Raw genomic sequence first — 21,538 nt, 5'->3', positions numbered from 1 at the left:
ATTTTGACTTGTAAAATGATATTATTTATCGAGTAATATTGGCAGTTTCTCTGGGTCCTTGAGAGGGTTAGAGAGGGTTTCTTGAAGATATTATATTCTACTGAAAGTTGTAACCACATTGGCATTTGAACTCCCTAGTTTATTAATTACTACAATTTTAATTCATTACATTGGGAAGAGCCCTACCCTTACTTTGACTTATAAGACTATTGAACAGTACCACCTCAATGAAATCAGAAGAATTGGTGATTATGCAATGTATAACATATATAATAGCACAGTGAGTTGGGTCCTGATAAACTTTTACCTCTTCTGGTGCTTAGAATGGTGCTTGACATATAATAGGGCTAAACAAAGACAATAATGATGATGATGATGATGATGATGATGATAAAAAGTTCAGGCAGTTGATTTGATCTGCATATTCTTGAACACAGTCTGGAAAGGCTCACAAATATGTACCCATCCTGATGCTATTTTCTCTGTCTTTATTTTTAAGTCTGTTGACTGTAAACTCCTTGTGGGCAAGTATTCACTCATTCATTCAGTTGTATTTATTGAGCGCTTACTGTGTGCAGAGCACTGTTCTAAGCACTTGGAATGTACAGTTCAGCAACAGATAGAGATGATCCCTGCCCAATGGACTCACAGTCTAAAAGGGGAAGACAGAAAGCAGAACAAAACAAGTAGTCAGGAGTCAATACCATCAAAATAGATAAATAGAGTCATAGATATATACACATCATTAATAAAATCAATAGAGCATATCTATCAACTCTATTGCACTGCACTTTCCCAAGCGTTTAGTACAGTTTTCTGCCCATAGTAAGTGCTCAGAAGCTGCCGTTGATTGATTTGATTATTTGAATGGTGTGCTTTAGGGTGACTTCTGAAGGAGGGAAGAGGGAGACTGTTCTAAGCCTGTGGACCAGCAGAATGGAAGTAGTGACAGTGAGCAGGTCATGAGAACACGTGAACACCCAGGAAAGTATGAAGTAGAAGCCTGAGTCATGTCCGGCCAGTAAGGAGCGAGGAAGAGGATAGAGACAACAGAAGAGAATAGCAAGAACTTGGGACAGCTGACCAGGGGGATTTTAGAGAGCTCACGATTTTATGAGGGTTGGGAGTAGGGAATGAAGGCAGGGTGAGAGGGGAAATGACTTCATGTTTTGCTTGTTTAAAGTAGCCTCTGTGAATCTGGAAATAAAGTTAGAAAAAACTGTTAGTTTCATACAAGCTGGTTTACGGCCAGGGGCATTTTTTTAAAACCCATTGGTAAGTGTCTGAAATACTGTTCGTGAATGAAATACTGAAGGGAGCTGATGGAGCTTTAGGTAATTAGATGCGTTGTGAGTACCGTGCCTGAGTTTAAGGGAAGACTGTTGAGGTATTCCTTCTTTTTGTTTTTTATCTTTAGGCCGAATTACTGGGCTTGAAATTAGAGAAAGGTGACTGGTCACCTTCAGAGTTTTAGTGCGTAGTCTCCTTGGTTGTCTCACTCATAGTTTAGGAAACAATTAAAATTGAAAGTTCCAAAAGTAAATCGCATCTGCTGCCCTGGACCATCCTTTGAGTACTATAACAACCAGCTTTCAAAGCAGCTCTCGGGTTTTGGCGGGGGGTGGAGAAAAGATGGGGCATGTTTATTGTTATGTTCAATTTCACAATAGCACACACTGGACATCTTCAGGGACAGGATGTAATCGAAACCCTTTGAAGGTTGAATTCTACTAATTTTCCACAGATGGATTGTGATGGCTGTCAGGGTTGCCAACCGTCAGTCAATCCCCCACTGTGCCAACTGGAACTGTGGCACGTTGAAGCCCCCACCCGCCAACGTTGCCCCCATATTTACAGATGTCACAGTAATCTTCAGGCTTTACGGGTGGACAACTTTTCCTCACTTTCACGGACCGTCCCTGAATTTACAGCTCCTTCAAGGATGGCAGACACTATTGGAGGCATCTGCCAGTTTTGTTTTTGTTTTTGCCGTATTTGCTAGGTGCTATGTGCCAGGCACTAAACTAAGCCCTGGGGTAGATAGAAGCTAATCAGGTTGGGCACCGTCCTGGTCCCACCTGGGACTCAGTCTTAATCCTCATTTTTGAGGTGAGCTAATTGAGGCACAGGTAAGTGAAATGACTTGCCCAAGGTCACAGAGCAAACAAGTGACAGAGCTGGGATTAGAACCCAGGTCTCTCTGACTCACAAGCCCAGGCTCTAATCATTAGGTCATGCTGCTTCTCTAATCATTAGGGGTACTGTGGTTGGCATTCCTGATGATTAAGCTCCAAATGCATCATGAAATTTATCACTTTACCGAGTGATTTTTAGTCGGAAACTTCAAATTTAGAATGCCTTCCAGAATATGATCGGAAGTTTTTTAAGTTTAGAGGAAACGAGAAATCTTCATGAGTGTGTTATTTTCTGCTGGAGAGTTCTTCATTAATAGAGGCTCAGTGCTGAATATTAAATTACAAAATCTCTCACATCAGTCATTTCTGTTGAGAGGCAGGCCCTTTGTTCTCACTGCATTTGAGATTGCAATTGGCCTAATCCTAATCCTGTTTCTTGTTCCTCATTTCTCTTTTTCGCAGGGACCACTCAGTGGGTCGGGATGTGAGTGAGTCCTAGAGTTCTTGAAAAACTAGAGGTAGCTTCAGTGTCTCCTACTATTGGGAGAAAATCATCCTACTGACGTCCCTGGGCTCTGAACCCAGCAGCCATAGTTGAGAAGTAGTTAAACTAGTGAAGTCATGTAGGTCAGTAGAGCTTGGCTTAGTGGAAAGAGCCTGGGAGTCAGGAGAACAGTGCCTGGCACAGTAAGCGCTTAACAAATACCATCATTATTATTGTTATTCTAAACCTGGCTCCGCCACTTACCTCCGGTGTGACCTTGGGCAATGCATTTCACTTCTCTGTGTCTCAGTTCCCTCGTTTGCAAAAATGGGATTCGATACCTGTTCTCCTTCCTATTTGGACTGTGAGCCCCATGTGGGGCCTGATTATCTCGTATCTAGCCCAGCACTCAGTTCAGTGCTTGGCATATGCTAAGTGCTTAACAAATAACACTTACAATAATAAAAGAATGCGTATTGTTATTATTACAAGACAAGGTGTAGTAGGTTGAGCTCTATGCAGTTTGATTCACGGCCAACTGTGCAGATGGAAAGCCCAGCTGTATTTGATAAAACAAGTCAATGCACTCTGAGATGAGGTGCTTACCTATTTAACTCAATATTCCTTTAAAAGAGAAAATTAACTCTCTCAGCCTTATAAAGCCTCTGCAAAATAGAAATAGGTAAGGAAACGTGGGAGTCGGTAGAGAAGCTGAGTTTAGAAACCCAAGTCTCAATCCAGGTCACAACTGCCAGGTTCTCCATTTTACTAGGCCAAAAGCCAATCCGTACCGTTAGAAAGTAAGCAGTCTGTTGGGGGAAAATAGTTGGATTCTTACTGTGCTGTGTTAGCCATGCCACTTAATTTCAGAATTCACCCAGGCTAGAGTCAAAGTGTCTGTAATTCTGTTTTATAGGAGGGCTCAGCGCCAGAATATACCAAGTGACAGTCTGGCAGAGCCAGCTGAACTCCTGAAAGAAAAAAGTGGAAACGAAGATACTTGCCTTGTACAGGAGTGTGATCTTCAGCTTAAAGGTTTGTGATTCCCAAATTCAGCACAGTTTGGAATATGAATCTTTGGTTATTGCCCTTTCTTACTGAATGCTCACCCAAAGCGGGATACTTTATGGGCATATCGAGGTACAGATTTTCCTGTTTAAAACAGATAGGTTTTATTTCATCTTGTATTTGGAAGGTTCATGACTGTGGTCAATAGTAGGAAGCCATCTCGAAGAAAGCTTGGATTTGAATGTTCTTGTCATTTATGTTCTAGAGAGCCGCTCCGGCCCAGGTGAAATTAACGTAATGTCCGTGAATACATGACAATTTTCAGTTTGGCCTTATTCGCCCAGTGTTAGGTTGAATATGGAAGACCGCCTTTCTGCCGACTCAACTAACGCCCAACCTTTTTGAATCGAGAGCGGCCGCAGCAGGGACTCTGTGGGATTGTCTGATCCAGGCCGGTGAATTGCCTAACCCATCCAGAATAGGTGGTTGCCATTCCATACTCAGAGATCTTTAGAAATGTGCCAGGGTGTTCTTCCTTCAGTGCTCGATGCTCAGCCACGGACCAATCTCCAAGAGGCCTGGGCTCTTGAAGAGCGGGAAACAAGCTGGAAGGAAAGCAGCCTTATCTATATTACATACCACTGGGCCACGAGTATGCAGGGCGCAAAGAAGCAAAACACACGTTTTCTGCCCTCAAGGGGCCAGGCAAAAATGATTTATTCAGAGAGGGAGTAAGAGGAGAGAAAAAGAAGGGGTGTCAAGTCTCTTACCTGCTGTACTCAGAGGAATGGAGAGGGCTCATGTGGAAACTTACACCCTAGCTCCCATTCCAAACGATCTTTAAATCAGATTTTTTCCTGTTTTGGAACTTCTCATAGTATCAAGGTTTCAGTTGACTAGCAATTTTTCTTCAGGGTGGCTTTTCTTTTCTAAAGCCTAGGATGACTTTTTTTTTTCCAGTTATGCATTAATTTTCTCGGTACATCACCCCCAAACCATCCTAGTTTTTCTTTAATGGAAGGAAAACATAAAAATTCCAATTGCCATAACAACCCCCATGAGTGAATCTGAACAGTGCACAGAAGCCACTATTGGGAGACTGACCTTTAACTATATCTGTGCTGCTTTTGCTTTTGAAGGAGTTAAAGATTATGAACCACAGAAGGGGAGCGAAAACCAAGATGAAGCAGCTTTGTCTTTAACATTGGAGAAGAAGAAAACGCCTAGCAGCCATTTTATTGCTGGTGTCAATGCTGCTACTCTGGAGAAATCAATATTAGAGACTGTAAGTTTAGAGTTTTCAGGGAGGTGTATTTATTAAGGAATCTTACCCTAATCATTTCTGCAGTAGTAGAATCTTTAGGTTATGGCCAGTAAATTTAAAAGACGTCAAAAAAAGAAATACCTTGAAATACTGTCTTCTGTCTGTTTTTGTCATTTTGTTTGTTTCCCATATGCCTCAAAATGTGCCATGTTTGCCAAATGGCTATATTTAAATGCCCTGTGGTGGGCTTCTCAGTCTGTTTTTTCCTACATTTTCCACTTCCATAGTGTGGTGATTATTTTCAAATCTATATTTTCCCTTATTCAATATACATTAAAGTAAGACTTCCAGCATCAGTAGGAAAATGATCTTTCTTCCCATTAGAGTATTTTAGAAATGATTTTACCTATTTTATTTTCCCACCTGGCTCAAAGTCTTGGTGGATGTACTATGCAGAAATCTGCGCTAAAATGTTGATAAGACTAAATTGTTAACAGGTTGCTTTTTTCAGATCTGTAAAGTCTATGATAAATCTACACACTAAATACGATCGATCGATTGATTGATCTGACCAAACTTCCAACCCCTGGTCCTTACCTCCTAATCACTTTTTCGTAAAGGAGCATCCAGAGGGTGGAGAAATGTTAGAATCCAGAGAGATAACAGGGTTCTTATTGCAGTGATCTGGGGTGTTCGGAAATATTTCCAGAAAGAGTTTCCTTAATGGGAGATCTTAGGCTGTTCAGATGGAAGGCAATACTGTCTTTAAGCTTTCGGACCAGAGTCCATTTGACTGACTTTTAGAAGTCTTGAAGAGTCATATGGCCTATACAGAGCAGCGTGGCCTAGTGGAAAGAGCCAGGGCTTGAGAGTTGGAGTACCTGGATCCTAATCCTGGCTCTTCCACTTGTCTCCCGGAGAACCTGGGCAACTCACTTTACTTCTGTGGCTCTCGGTTTCCTTATCTGTAAAATGGGAGTTAAAATCTTCCTCCCTCCGATTTAGACAGCGACTGCGGCCGACCTGATTATCTTGTATCTATTATCTTCCCCGGCGCTTAGAACAGTGCCTGACATGTAGTAAGCGCTTAGTAAATACCATTATTATTCTTATTATCAGAGCCTAGATTGTAAGGTTTATGAGAGCTGATTTCCTGCTTCTGTAAAATGAAGTCTGAAAAAAATCTGGGTGATAGTATCAGTCTTAATGTGTGGGCATATTTTCCTCACAAAGGGTTTGAAGACCAATAAAGCAGGAATTCAGGAATAACATACATTTAGCAGCTGGTTGAAATAATTCAGGGATATTTTGTCACAATATTAATTTTTAAATAACTGGCCATTGATTGTCTACCGAGTTCGCTGTTTGAAAGGTCACAAATACGGATTTTAAATTGGCAGAGATTTTCCTTGTTCTGATTATTTCTCAGGTGACCCAATTATTTTTCTTCTAGATGCTTGCTTGAGTTTTCAATCGATGAGATCCAGCTCTGTCTCCTTGTAATTTTGGAAGGTTTTGGAAAGCAAAATATCAGTGACAGCCATGTAAATTGTTTTCAATCAGTCAGTCTGGCATTGGTGCGTTCAGTCGTATTTATTGAGGGCTTACTGTGTGCCAAGCACTGTACTAAGCATTTGAGAGAGTACAATGGAACAGTAAACAGACACATTCCCTTCCCACAACGAGCTTACAGTCTAGAATTTTATGATTAAATGAATATCCTTGATCCAAATGGTTAATGAAAGTAAAGCTAAATCTAGGTAATATACTGCACACTTATTCTTGTTGAGTAGAAGGAGCAAGAAAATGACTCAACCGCAAGTTCTGGGTTCAGCGATCCCGGCGAAAACGTCCACGGTCACGAGCCCGCGCTTCTCCAGGAATATACTCCGCAGCCTGCAGAAGCTGACTTCACACAACCATCCTCCCTGGAGAGCCTGGAGTTGGCTTTGAACAGCGCCCGGAAGAGTTACTACGACTGTTTCGCCACAAGTCCCTTTCGGAAACAGAACTGGGTCCCAAGTGATGGCGAGGGGGTTTCTCGTCCTGTGGAGAGCACCGGTCAACTGAACACCAAGGGAAGACTTTGTCTACGAAAGCTGCCCACCAAGCCCGGTGAAGGGAAACAATTGCTAGTCTCTGTTGAACCGAGTAAGTGGTAGAGCTGTTCGGCCACTTTGTTACGGCGCCAATATTTAAAGGAAAGAAGAGTAGTAGAGTTGCTTAAGGAACCCTATCCCTCGTTTATCTGTGCATGCCAGTGCTTAGAACAGTGTTGGCACATAGCCCTTAATGAATACCATTATTATTATTATTATTATGTGCTGTTCGGCTATTCCTGGCTCCGCAGTAGAACACGTGTTCCCTAAGAACTCAGTTTCTAATTTAGGACTGTCAGACCGTCTTTTATTAAGCTTGACCTGCCAAGGGGGAAGAAGGCTCTGTGACATGAGTATTTAAAAGAGTTACCGGCAACTGATTTTTTTTATTAGTTTCCTGCAACTGTCTGTAAAGATTAAGCTCATTTCATAGGCAAAACTGAGGTACAGAATGCCCCAGGGCACACAGAGTGACACCACAAGTAACCTACCTTCTCTTTGCCTCAGTTACCTGATCTGTAAAATGGGGAGTAAGACGGTCAGCCCCATGTGGGACAAGGACTGTATCCAACCTGATTAGCTGGTGTCTGCCCCAGTGCTTAGTATAGTGCCTGGCAGATGGTTAGTGCTTAATAAGTACCATTAAAAAAAAAAAACCGTTCAAGGCAGAACTGGAATTCAGAGATTCCAGGTCTATAATTGCTAAAATCCTGGAGCCACATTCCATCCTGAACAGTATAAAGTCACTGCTCTGTGATGTGTATCAGCGACAATAATAATCCGAGTCACAGTAGAGTTCGAAATTTCCATCCAACTAGTCTCTCAAAATAATGCCACGATTGTAGTTTAACATTGTAGGGTGGGGTGTTTTTTTATCTTTACTATCCAATAAAAAGAGCACTTTTCCTGATATTTCATGGGAGCTGCAATGTTGAAAAATAAAATTTTCTTTTCTAGTTGTTGTTTCCAGCGATGAAGAAGGGTCTGCTGAACAGAGAAGTTCAGAAATAGTTAATTTGCAACCTGAAAAAGACCATCAAGATGTCAAAAGTGAAACTGAGAGATTATCTGAGTCACCATTGCCAGAACCACCACCTCAAGATGTGACTGTCTGTAAACTTGGACAGGTAACCCATTTTTGGCCTCTGGTCTCCATTCAGTGTTATGACAAGTCTATCGCCTGAGAATCTTTCATCTTGTCTCTTTGGAGTCATTTCAGCCTTTGTGAAAATTTGAGGCAAACTAGTTACTGCCACGTTAGCCCACATAGCCTTTCCTACAAATGTCCGAACCTTCGACTCAGTGGCTAATTCGGTTGTTATTTTCCCCCAGTTCTCGCTTTTGAAGTATCTGTGCAAGTTTGACCCTATGAAAAGGGAAGAGTCCAGGGTTAACTGATGTCAGAAGAGGGTTAAGCTTTCAAGAGTCGACTCATAAGCAAAATCCACAACAACCACCTTTTCTAAGACATTGGCATCGATCAAAACCAGAGAATTACAGCTTATTCTGCTTTGGCAGTTTCTCCTGACATAAGTTTTTTAGTTTGGGTTTACTGGCAGCCTATTGTCTTGCACTGATTTTTGAAAGAGAATAGTTTATGTCGCTAAAACTGTCCTAAGTGTAGTATTTTTATGAAGATTCCATCTGCTCAAGTGAGTTTCTCCAGAGAAGCTCAGGTGCCTAGCTTTCTTGTGTCAACTTCACGGACAGGATCCAGTTCATAGCCTTATTTTAATTTCTTTATTATTTTATGGTACAGTGTCAAGCAGTGCTCTAAATGCTGCAGTAGGGACAAGTTTATTAAGTTGGACTCTATCCCTATCCTATTTGGGACTCACAGCCTTAGTAGGACGGAGAACAGGTATTGAATAACCATTTTTCAGTTGAGGAAACTGAGGCCCGGAGAAGTTAAGTGAATTACCCAAGGTCACACAGCAAGCAATTGGCAGAGCTGGGATTAGAACCCCAGGTCTCCCGACTCCCAGGCCCGGGCTCTTTCCACTAGGCCACGCTGTTTCTCCAAGTCCTGTCGCTTAGTTGTTTCATCTATAGCTGAAATTCTCTTGATAGCCATCCTTTTTTTTTTCCCAAGTAATAAGGGATCTTATGTGCAAAGGTTATCAGAGATTTCAGTGAGGTCATCGATGACAATGTGGTGGTCCTGTATTTGCACTGCAGATTTCTCCTGAACACTGCACCAGGTTTACTCAGTCACGGCCTGAACCCGTATTGATGTCTAGCAAGTACAGAGTTAAAAATCTAGTGGAAGAGGGGCTAATCGGATTTCGGCCGAGAGCTTACGTGCCTCAAACAAATCAGCCCTGCAGACAGAAAATGATCTTTTATTTGGTTGGGGTTTTTTTGTATTTAAACGCTTACTATGGGCCAGACACTGTACTGAGCCCAGGGATTAGATACGAAAAATTAATCAGGTTGGACACAATTCCCGGGGCTCACAGTCTTAATCCCCATTTTAGAGATTAGATAAGTGGGGCACGGAGATGTGAAGTGACTTGCCCAAGGTGACACAGCAGACACGTGGCAGAGCTGGGATTAGAACCCATGACTTCTGACCCCCGAGCCCATGTTTTTTTCACTGAGCCACGCTGCTTCTCACTGAAGCCTCCAGCTCGCAGAAAGCAGCCCATTCTACCGGGCTGGCTTTACGGGAGTGAGACTTGGCCCTGCTGTATTGTCCGATACGGGCCGAATTCTACCGATGCCAGCTCCGCTCCTTCATTAGCGGGACGTCACCTCCGATAATGAAGTGTTAGAACACAGCCGCTCCCAGAGCTGGAATCGTGGTCCCGGAAAGTTGGCGGTGCTTGTGAGAGGAGTAGATGTCACCAGGATACCCTCGACTGCTGGTTTTTTCACCCTCCCTTGGTTTTGCATTTTATGTGGAAGAAGGTCCCGGGTACTAGTTTCCAGTAGCCATCTTCAACTGAGCCCAGCGTCAGCCCACGGGTATGATTCCCCACCTTCTCCATTACCGTTCTCCATTGAGAAACAGTGTGACTTAGTGGAAAGAGCATGGGCTTGGGGGTCAGAGGTCATGGGTTATAATCCCGACTCTTCCACTTGTCAGCCGGGTGACTTTGGGCAAATCACTTCACTTCTCTGGGCCTCAGTTACCTCATCTGTGAAATGGGGATTAAGACCGTGGCCCCCACGTGGGACAACCTGATCATCTTGTATCTACACCAGCGCTTAGAACAGTGCTTGGCACATAGTAAGTGCTTAACAGATGCCATTATTATTATTATTGCCAATTTGTTTCATCGGCCCTGTTTGGTGGATGAAAGAGAGTTAGGTGTATCTTGGGGGCGGGGGGGGCGTCTCCCCAGTTGTAGGGTGAATCTAGGTATACCACCTGGGCTAAGAAGGCAACCTGTCTGCCAGGAGGGACTGAGGAAAGGGTGAATAAAAGGTTCAAGTGCAAGGGAGAAGAGGAAGTGAGGCTCAGTTAGGGAAGGCCTCCTGGAGGAGATGTGCCTTCAGTAAGGCTCCGAAGGTGGAGAGGGTGACTGTCCGTTGGCTACGAAGAGGGTGGGGCATTCCAGACCAGAGGCAGGAGGTGGGCGAGAGGTTGGTGGCGAGCTAGCCGAGACGGAGAGATCGATTAAGGAGAGCTGTGGACTCGCCGCCTGTCGGAACACCGTGACACTGCTCGAGAGCGGTAATCTGTGCAGATCGAAGGTAATTTTCAGGAGTAATAATCGGCTTCCCAGGCGGTAGTATCAGATGTCACTGTAAAGTGTGTGAAGTCAGTGTGGCTGAAATCCTGATCTAAGACTGACTTGCCTAGCTAGTCTCACACCTACAGTGAAGGTAGTCATGTAGTCTCCAACACTGCCTGCATTGAGGGTAGATCCCACTGTATGAGTTCAGAGAAAAATAATTCCCCTAAATTAGGTAAACTATTGAATCAGGTGGCAGATATTTAATCCCAATGAATCGACTTTCAGGAGCCGTTTTTAGAAGTGGAAGCTTGATTTTCCCTGTGGCCACTACAGAGCATATATTTCACTGTCACAGAAACATTCACGGAAGAGTTAAATGTGGAAAATATATCTGAATTTTTATTTACTTATTTTTTCAGGATAAGAAAGGAATTATATTTGCTGCCGCTTGGACTTTGTTCTTGATTCCTTTGTAGATTTCCCCCGGGCTGTCTTCCAAAAGCCCTGACGAGGATAACACTTTGAGCGAGGTGTCTGCCAACGTCGTGGAACCCATCCTGGAAATTGAATTTTCTTCCATTTATATCGGTAAAATTAAAGGAATGTCGAATGGTTGTGTGAAGGTAAGTGATGGGATTGGCGTTTTTTATTCCTTTGATTGAGCTCTGCAGATTCTTGGGGGTAAAAATGGAAAGATCCAGTTTGTACAGGACTCAATTTTTAAGGTAGGGACAAGAATATCATGTGCCCCAGGTTCTGAACGTTCAGCTTGCTAAATGGGAATTTGTACACCCTTTTCCAAAGAAATACTTTGTGCCTCAGGAAGGGGAATTTCTTTATAAAAAGGCTTGCTCCGATACACCCTATGCGATGAAAATATCCAGTTATATTCCAAGTTATGGCCATCCGACAAAATATTCCACCCGAAGATCTATCTCCCTGCCCTACTTGCCTAAGTATGACCCACCCCCATCAAAATGCCGAATCGCCACAGGTAAGTCCATTCCCCCTCCCTCCTTGTCAGTCAGTCACATTTATCGAGCACTCATTGTGTGCCGAGCACTTTTCTAAGTGCTTGGGAGAATACAATATAACAGACACATTCCTGGCCCACTACGAGCTTACAGCCTAGTCGCTCCCAGCAATTTTCCTGCCATATTCCTGCCCCTTGAACTCAGCTCCCTCCTCCTGCTTCCCCATCCGCTCCCGACTCCTGCGAGCTTTTTTTTTTTTTTTTGCTCTGGCTGACCTTTAATCATAGCAACAAGTACTAAACGCTGGGGTATATACCAACTAATCACTTTGGCCACGGTCCTTGTCCCACACAAAGCTCACGGTCTTAATCCCTGTTTTACGGATGAGGTAACTGAGGCACAGAGAAGAGAAGTGACTTGCACAAAGTCACACGGGAGCCAGTTGGTGGAGCCAGGATTAGAACCCACGACCTTCTGACTCCTACGACTTTGCTGTATCGACTAGGCCACGTTGCTTTTCTACCAGTAAAGCCAATGTGAGCTACAAGCCCTTTATAAAAAGCGTTCACAGTACTAAAGTTTATATTTGGGAACATAAGCAAGCCCTCAGCTTTAGTTTTAAGTAAATTTTACAATAGATAAAAATATATTTTTACTGGAGTGTCTTCTCGTTATTATGATTTTAAATTGTCAACAATTATCAAAAATACAAAATTTGCTAGTGAGTGAATTACTTCACATTACTCGTGAGCCCGACAGGTGATTTTTAAAGAATTGTTTCTCAGAAATGAGTTTTAGAAGACTGGGGGCTTATTAAAAACCCTATTCCACATTTTGAGACTTGGCCTCTCTTGCCAGCAAAGTGCAACCAGTTTTAAGAATTTTGCTCTGGAAAATGATTTTCTTCTGGACGTTCTGTTCAACTTTGGCAATGAAAAGTCCACGTCGGATTAAAATAGAGATCACATTTTTTGTGGCTGCCTAAATAATGTGTTTGCTATAGTAGATTCAGTTGGTCTGTATCAGCAGCCATTATCCGCAAATATCTGACGTTGTACAGTGAATTTTTCTTTGGTGATTGTTTTGTAGTAGCAGGCAGCACAGTCCTGCAGCGTGATTCAAAGCACTTGGTCAATCAGTCATTTACTGAGTGTGCAGAGCAGTGTACTGAGCGCTTGGGAGATTACAGTATAACAGAGTTGGGAAACATATTCCCTACCTACAACAAGCTGACAGTGTAGAGGGGGAGACAGGCATCACTATAAATAAATTACGATTATAACAACTTACGGACATCAGAAATAAATGTGAATGGTTTCATCTACTTTGGAAAAAGGGGGACTTCTTTGCTAGCTGGAATTTTAAATTTAATCTAGTAGTATATAATTTAGCAGCTAACAATTTTTAGGAAAAAATCAATTGTAATTTTTTTTTTTACAATTTAATATCTATCAATCTTCCTGGAGTAGTTGTGCAAAGGTAGTCATTTTTCAGTTGTGTAGTTTGAGAAGTAGATGCTGATATCCAGTGTTCTTAAGCTTTTTTTTTTCCCTGAAATTAATTCCTTCATTTTAAATATTTGCTCTCAGCCACAGAGGTGGGTGAGGAAAGGGGATTGAGGATTCATAATGTAGACTCCAGAAACAAGCTTATAGCTTAAAAAAATTTTTTTAACAGTGCCTGGCTAACTAATTTTCTCTCTCTAATTTATCTTTAAGGTCACTACAAAAACTGTTCACATCCCATTTCAAGGTAAGTGTTATTGTTTAATGATCTCCCCATTTCATTGTGATCTTGAGCAATGTCTGTTTTTCGCTTTGAAAACGTTTTGAATAGCTTAATTCCCCTGCAAATATTTCTTCTAATCGTTTTTCAGTATGGCAGTCGGGCAAGAGAGTTTAGTGTTGAATTGATTAAAACTCCCGGTAGCCTCAATAATTTCTGAATTGTGAAATTATCCTCGGAATACGGAGGGGGTTCTCGCGATAGGTCAGTGGATTTATATCGTTGCTAAATCAAAATATGGTAGGCTTAGCTCGTGATTTTCCAGGGACCATCTGAAATCAACTTCTGAAGGAAAATTTCCAAAGAGGAAATATTTTCAACCTAGGAAAACAGCAGATGGCTTATAGGGAAAATTACTTAGGAACACCGTAGGGGAAGATTATAAAGTGTCATTTTCAGCAAACCTGTTTTTTTGAGCTCCAGTCAAGTCTTAAAGCATGTGGGCTCTCCTGGGATCTCAGAGATGATCCTTCTTTTGATTGGCACAGGGAGAAGAGGCTGGGAAATGCATGCTCCATTTTGCGAGTAGGGATTTCGGAATACTTTTTCCACTAAACGTTCACCAAAGTAAATAATTGAATGTCAGAAATAAATCACACAGATTAGCTGAAGAGGAGTAGTACAGGGAGAAGAGAGGATGTCAGCAAAGATTTTAAAATCGGCACACTGCCAGGATGAGAGGTGAAAGGATTGTGTCGACTGGGAACCAGAGAAAGGGAGGCCTTTGCACCAAATGGAAAGATGAGATCAAAACCTACCAAAAGGTAAAAGTTGTCGTAGCTGGGAAGGGCAGTGAAAGGTCAATTTGTTTTGTGGCTACTGAGGGAAGGAAAATCTTCTTTTTTGAAATAAAGTGAAATTTCAACAAAAAATCGTTTACGATGAATGCTGAGTAGAAAGTTTTCCAGGTCACTGGAACCCAAGAACATTTTATCCTAGTGACTTTGTGAAAAGTATTTCACTGGAGATGAATTCATCTGGAAATTTGTAACTTAAAAAATTCTACATGGCTTCTCTATGTAGATTTGTTTTGCCCACATTTTTGTAAAATGTCATTACACGAAATGATTTTAAACATTTACTTTAAAAAGCAGGCGTTTTTGCATTCTTCCCCAGAATCCCTTGCGCAAACAATAGTTTCCACGTATAAGCAAATAATTTTTGGCCACTTAGCCTTTTGTGAAAAGGTAGAGTTAAAATGCAATTTTGAACCACATTATCTGCTACTAAAAGTTGGGCATCCTTGTGCGATAAAACAGACAACACATAGGAGACCATATGCACAGTAATCAATATAACTTTTTTCTACCCAAAATAACAACTCAGTCATAGCAGTGGACAAATAATTCCTTAATAATAACTTTTTGTTTTTGGTATTGTCTGTACTATGTGCCAAGCACTACGTTAAGCAGTGGAGTAGAAACGAGATAATTGGGTTGGACCAGGTCCTTGTCCTACATAGGGCTCCAAGTCTTAATCCTCATTTTACAGATGAGGCAACCGAGGTGCAGAGAAGTGAAGTGACTTCCCCGAGGTCACCCAGCAGACAGGTGGTAGAGCCGGAATTAGAACCCAGGCCCTCTGGCGCCCAGGCTCATCCTCTATCCACTCGGCCACACTGCTTTGCTATATTTAAAATATCACCCATGTCATGTGGACAGAACAGTGACATAGTCTATTTAGATTCAAGGGGAGAAAATCTTACAGGTAATGTATTCTTCCATTCTTTTAGATGAAATAGCCCAGATGTTGTAAATATAGGAAAGCAACATGCCATTCGTTTTTAATAGGTAAGTCTCACCACAATAGATGTATGCCAGTGTCTCTGCTGGCTCAGGTGATGGGAAAACCAACTTTCCTCTCCCAAGGGTTCTGTCTTTCTCCTCCTTTCTATGTAAGAGATTCCTCCTCTTGAATCTGAAGGGAGATGGAGTTGCAGGCCAGAGGGAGGACTCGGGAAATGTATCGGTGGCAAGGTAGACCAGATCAGGGCACAGAGACCATGCCGGTGCTCAAGAAGTGAAGCGTGCAGGCTGGGTTGTAGGAGATTAGGGAGGTGAGGTAGGAGAAGGAGCATGACACGGTGGTTAGAACCACGGGCCTGGGAGTCAGACAGTCATGGCTTCTAATCCCGGTTCCGCCACTTGTCTGCTCTGACCTTGGGCAAGTCACTTCTCTTCTCTGTGCCTCAGTTACCTCACCTGTAAAATGGGGATTGAGACTGTGAGCTCCATGTGGGACAGGGACTGTGTCCAACCCAATTTGTTTGTATCCACCCAGCGCTTAATATAGAGCCTAGCACATAAGGGTTTACCAAATACCGTAATTGTTATTAGTATTATTAGTAGGAGGGAGATGAGATGATTGAGGGCTTTAGAGCCAATGGTAAGGAGCCTCTCTGATGCGGAGGTGGATGGGTAGTTTTTGATCCAGGCTGTGGGTGTGAAGTATGGACTGGAGTGGGGAGAGGCAGCGAGGTGAACCAAGAGGCAGATGCAGTAGTCAAGGCAGGCTAGGATAAGTGCTTGGATTAGTGCTCTGCACATAGTGAGTGCTCAAATACCATTGATGATGGTGATTATCTTAGTAACAGTTGGGATGGGGAGGAAAGGCGGTTTTTAGCGATGTTGTGACAGATTGAATCTGTGTGTTGTATGAGAGAGATGAATAGAGGAAAATGCCAAGGTTACAGGCATGTGAGATAGGGTGGATAGAGGTTATTGTCTACTGTGATGGGAAAGACTTGGAGGAGGAGTTTGGGTGTGAAGATAGGTGTTCCGTTTTGGACACGTTCAGTTTGAGGTGTTGACGAGTCATCCAGGTAGACATACCCGGAAGCCTGCCGAGAAAGAGAGAGGTCAGGCCTGGAGAGTTAGATTTGGGAATCATCTGTGTAAAGCTGGTAGTGGAAACCGTGAGAGCGAATGAGTTTTCCGAAGGGAGTTAATTCTGATGGAGAATAGAAGGGGACTCAGAACTGAACCACGAGGAACAACCACAGACAGAGGGGTGGGAGGCAGAGGAGGAGCCTGTGAAAGAGGGCCCGGGTGACGGTAAGGTGAGATAATATTTCCAGGAGTAGGTGATGGTACGCGGTGTCGAAGGCGACCGAGAGGCTGAGGAGGATTAGGAAGGACTAGAGGCCGTTGGATTTGGCCAGAAAGTCTTGGAGAGTTTCCCGTGGGGTGGCAGTGCCTTGAAGAAACCCTCGAAGAACTAATTTTTCCATTTGGAAAATGCCCTGTATTTAGAGCATAAGTGGGCAGGAAACCCGCCGCCACTTTGCTTTGTGTTTCCCAAACACACAGTACCGTGCGTTCCATCAGTGGATGTGCACTTCCTCTGCTACTGCGGAGGCTCTGTGCAGCTTCCCTCCTCCTCCTCCCACCTCTGTCTCCCGGCAAAGTTCGTCGTTTGCCAAACAGAGAACGTACACTGCCTTTGGTCCCTGACAGCGACTGGGCAAGAGTCCTGTTGCCTGTTGTAGAGTAAGAAGAAGTGTTGACCCCCCGAAACAGTTTAGTGTTTTCATGCAAATGCTGGCCAGACTCAGCCCATTTTTCATTTGAGAGAATAGCTCATAGTGAGAGAGCCCGTCGTCCAAATTATTTTTTCTGACTAAGGGATGTATCCCATTTTCCTGTCCCATGTTTAGAGAGAAAGGAAATTAATACTGAAAGAAGACAAGAGTCGAGGTAGAAATAGGCATGTGAATCTTGAATAATGCAGCGTTTGCCCGTTTCAGTAGAATTATTTTGTTTTGCAGACAAGGTTGGTGGCTTGGTTAAAAAAAAAAAAAAGATATAAAACATAGTTGATTCTCTCGATTCCTGTTGTATTCCAATATGTGTGTTATCTTCTGTTTCCCTCAGTGGACCCGAACAAGACTGTTTCCTTGTCAGTTGATACCATTCATCTAAAGAAGTTTGGGTTTTGGAAAACAGTGGACGACGCCCATTGCAAAAAGATCAATGCTGTCATTTTCCTGTGGGCCACTTCAGACTATGTGGAAGAAGTTGAAACTCAACTTGGATGTCGTGTTTTAAGCCAGCCACGTAAGTGTAACCCGGCCGTCAACTCACCAGACGTTCTCCAAAGCTTTATCATCAGGAAAAGAATAAAAATAGTAACGCTTTCATTAATATGTTAGGAATGTCTTGAGTTACCCTTGTCCTGAACTGAGATTCAAGATTGATGCTGTTTCCTGTGTTTCTGGAACTCTTTAAAAAAAAAATTATGTCAGGAATCCATTGGTAAAAGTTAAATATATTTTTTTTTGGAAAATATCCCTCATACCTCTGAAGCAGCATGGCCTAATGGAAAGAGCATGGGCCTGGAAGTCAGAAGGACTTCGGTTCTAATCCCACTTGTCTGCTGTGTTATCTTGGGCAAGCCACCTAACTTCTCTGTGGCTCAGCTATCTCATCCGTAAACTAGGGATTAAGACTGTGAGCCCTATGTCCAGACAAGGACTGTGTCCAACCTGCTTATCTTATATCTGCCCCAACTCTTAATACAGTGCCTGCCACAGTAAGTCCTTAACAAATGCCATTAAACAAAAATCCAATCTCTCAAAGAAACAAACTTGACCATACTTTGTCTTCCAACAGAGTTGATCTGTTTTAGGGCAAAGAAAAATCTGTTTCCTTTTTTATAGAAGATGTCTGTCAGGAAAAATCAATTTGATAATTTACAAGAAAACATAGTAATACAAAGGGCTTCCTACTCATGTCAGTCAACAGTATTTATCGAGCAGTTTTTGTGTGCAGAGCATTGTACTAAGCACATGGGAGAGTATAGTAAACAGTGTTATTTTTTTGAGCACTTATCGCGGACCACTGTACTAAACGCTTATGGAAATGAGAGTTGACCGTCCCAGGGTTCCTAGGGAGGCCATTAGCTTTGGTCCAGTGCCTTTTGGGCAGGAGGGACAGCTCCATCCCATGGACCCGGATGGGGCGGGACAACAGCCAAGACGAAGGCTCTACTTCATTTTGCACCTTCCCCCCACCCAACAAGATGTCTCTTTCTCCTGGATATTCATTCAACTATGTGCAAAGTACTGTAGTAAACACCAGGAGAGTACTATACAGCAACAAACAGACACATCCTCTGTCCACAACAAGCAGACCCCTAGCGAGGGCTTCAGGAAGCCCTTTTTGACCAGAAGTTCCACTGGGAGTTGGGAATAAGGCAGTTTGGGAAGCCATGCCCGTGACTTTAAAAAACAAAACAAACAACTAAAACTGGTATTTGTTAAGCACTGCAAGTCAAAACTCACCCATGCTGGGCAGAAGCGGCACGGGAGAGAGTTGAGGGCGGAGACTCGAGTTTACTGCGCGGAAGTCAACGGTAAGCCGCTTCCGGATTTTTACCAAGAAGACTCTATGGATCCCCTAACCGAACGATTGCAGATGGAGAATGGGGTGTTCTGGAAGAGAGTGTTATGGAAGTATGAAGTACACAATCCAATCGGGGGAGAGACAGATAGAAGAGAGGTACCCAGCTCCGTTTCTGCCACTCAGGGATTAGAGGGAAGATCCTAACGCTGTTGGTAGTAAATTATACCTTTATTCGTTTTACAGTGAAATCCAATGAATTCATTTTCCTGGAGCTCAAGAAGCCAATTTCGGAGACTGAGGAGGTTAAGTTGAACGAAGTGATGGCAGAAGTGTCCAAGAAGAACCGATCGATCGATCTTTCTGAGCCGTTATTGTGGAGTGAAGCTCTTCCTTTGATTCAGGATTTCCCATTAGAAGAATGTTCCTTTTTGCATCACCTCTATTCTTCGTTTCAGCCGCAACAGGAAGAGGATGGTGCCTTGAGGACCACACAACCCCTGCCTCAGGTTAGTGACTTCATGCTCACAGAAAATTATCGTGCTTCTGACTCGCCCCCCGCTAGGTCCCCAAGGGTAGGGATCTTTTCTCCTAACACTGCCATCCTCTCCCACACACTCTTTATAGTGCTCTCCGCAGCTTAAGTGCTCAATAAATAAGAGAAGTAAACTCGTTGTGGGCAGGGAAGGTGTCTGCTAATTCTGATGTACTTTTTCCAACCACTTAGCACAGTGGTCTGCACATAGTAAGTGCTCAGTTCCATTTGATTGATCGATGAGAGTGCAGGCCTGGGAGTCAGAAGGACCTGCGATTTAATTCCGGCTCCACCACTCGTCTGCTCTGTTACCTTAAGCAAATCACTTACCCTCTCTGGGCCTCAGTTCCTTCATCTCTAAAATGGGGATTAAGATTGTGAGCCCCATGTGAGACATGGACTGTGTCCAACCCGATTAGCTTGTCTCTACTTCAGCACTTAATATCTGGCACATGGAAAGCGCTTAACAAGTACCATAAAAAAAAATAACATTGGCACAGTTTTCCAGCCATTTTCTAAAATTAGTCACATAAATCAAGCCAATATTTTTGAAAGTACAAGTAGAAATGTTTGTAATTCTCTAAGTAAATTTTAATACTGTTTAATGGGACTAGATTCTCTACAGTCAGTGACATTAATGTGGCACGCGGACGTCCTCTCTTACGAGGTATGAAGACTTCCGCTCCTAAGGTTGATGCTTTCCCCTTGCAATCCATGAGCTTTCCTTTCAAGCCAAACAGTGAAATGGATCTGAAGCTCATGGTGAGATCCCTGCCTGTTGTAGGCTTCACTGAGGTCCTCAGAAATGAGATGGGAGCCACCTTCCCTGAGTGTCTCTAGACTGGCTTGGACCCAATTGGCCCCATCTTAGCCCAGATCCATTTGTAGGAGGCAATCTTGGGGCCCCTGGGACCAGCTGTGGTTCCAGAAGGGTGCCTGAGGATAGCCAAGTGACTACATAGTAGGTGGCCCAGCTTATTCCTCCTTCCGTTCTTGCCAACCTAAAAAATGGTCATGTGGATAAGGTGCCCTCAGAGGGCTTACATTCAATCAATCAAGGGGATTTATTGAGCGCTTCCTGTGGGCAGAACACTGTAATAAGTGCTTAGGAGAGTACTATATAGCAGAGCTGGTAAGACGTTCCCTGCCCACAAGGAGCTTCAACTCTAGAGCGGGAGGACTTTCTAGTGTAAGAGAACTTATACTCCATCTTCCGCTGTAAACCTCTTTACATTCTCTTTGATGCCCTCCAATCAGTCAGTGGTATTTATAAGTGATTACTGTGTGTAGAGCACTGTACTAAGCGCTTCCCTGGGAGAGTACAGTATAACAGAGTTGGGAGACACATTTCTTGCCCTCAACGAGCTTACTTATAGTCTAGAGAAAGAGAGGCTTCCACCACCTCCTTTAGTAGCCAAAGTAACAACTCTCCTCAATTGGGAAATCCTTCTTAATGCTCACTCTCAAGCCCATTTCTAGGTTCAGACCAAGCCCATTTGGTCCGTGGCGATGAAGCGCTAGCCAATCGCCACCCTCCCAACGACATCCCTTCATCTTTCTGATGACCCCCTCAGCCCCCTTTTCCAATCGTCCTGGGGGCTCTCTACAAATCCCCGCAACGTCTTCCTGTCTTGAAGTCAAGGAGCCCAGACTGGAATCCAGAATCCCAGCAGACTCTACTGGGGCAGATCCCTCCTCCACAAAAACTCACGGTTTAGCCTTGGATAAGTTTGGAACTAGGAACCGTAGTCCTTGCTGCTCTTTGTCACTCCCTTAAATAGCAAATTCTCTCATTAAAACCCTAGGTTTCCCCGACCCTTTATCCCCGTTTGATCATTAAAACCGAGTTGGGGGTATCTTCATATGAAATCTAACGATTACCGAGGAATTTTTCTTCCATTTATTTTTTTGGCAGGTCTCGACGACAAGTGCTACCAAACCCAATTACACACTTTTACAGAAACAACATAGCGGTTTATATTCACTCTCTATGACATCTAAGTCAGACGATGACGAGTGGATCGAAGTGAAGAACACCGGACCGATTCAGAAGTATGGACGATGTCTCCTATCCAGCTTGTAATAGTGGCACCGAATTTAAGATTGAGGGAGCGGTTTCCATTTTCATGACTTCTTTCTGACTGTCGAGCTTTGAAAATACTTCCTTTTGGAGCTGAAATTCTTTCAGACTCACACTCAGTCCAAAAATGAAATCATTTCTGGAAAGTTTGA

At 43.2% G+C, this 21,538-nt stretch overlaps 1 protein-coding gene across 2 annotated transcripts in view; it reads left to right on the top strand.

Annotated features, from left to right (window-relative positions):
- Positions 1-21,538, top strand: part of SENP7 (SUMO specific peptidase 7) — a 59,879-nt gene that overhangs the window by 23,459 nt on the left and 14,882 nt on the right. For both annotated transcript variants that reach the window (XM_039914473.1, XM_007657336.3), the window contains 9 exons: positions 3,536-3,654; positions 4,767-4,912; positions 6,685-7,042; positions 7,948-8,117; positions 11,150-11,296; positions 13,366-13,399; positions 17,305-17,487; positions 19,018-19,280; positions 21,222-21,358. In XM_039914473.1, coding sequence (XP_039770407.1) covers positions 3,536-3,654; positions 4,767-4,912; positions 6,685-7,042; positions 7,948-8,117; positions 11,150-11,296; positions 13,366-13,399; positions 17,305-17,487; positions 19,018-19,280; positions 21,222-21,358 — 1,557 coding nt within the window. The remainder of the gene's footprint in view (positions 1-3,535; positions 3,655-4,766; positions 4,913-6,684; positions 7,043-7,947; positions 8,118-11,149; positions 11,297-13,365; positions 13,400-17,304; positions 17,488-19,017; positions 19,281-21,221; positions 21,359-21,538) is intronic.

Source organism: Ornithorhynchus anatinus, chromosome 17 (genome assembly GCF_004115215.2).
Source record: "Ornithorhynchus anatinus isolate Pmale09 chromosome 17, mOrnAna1.pri.v4, whole genome shotgun sequence".
Classification (NCBI taxonomy): Eukaryota; Metazoa; Chordata; class Mammalia; order Monotremata; family Ornithorhynchidae; genus Ornithorhynchus; species Ornithorhynchus anatinus.
This window is presented reverse-complemented; position numbering and strand designations above follow the sequence as displayed.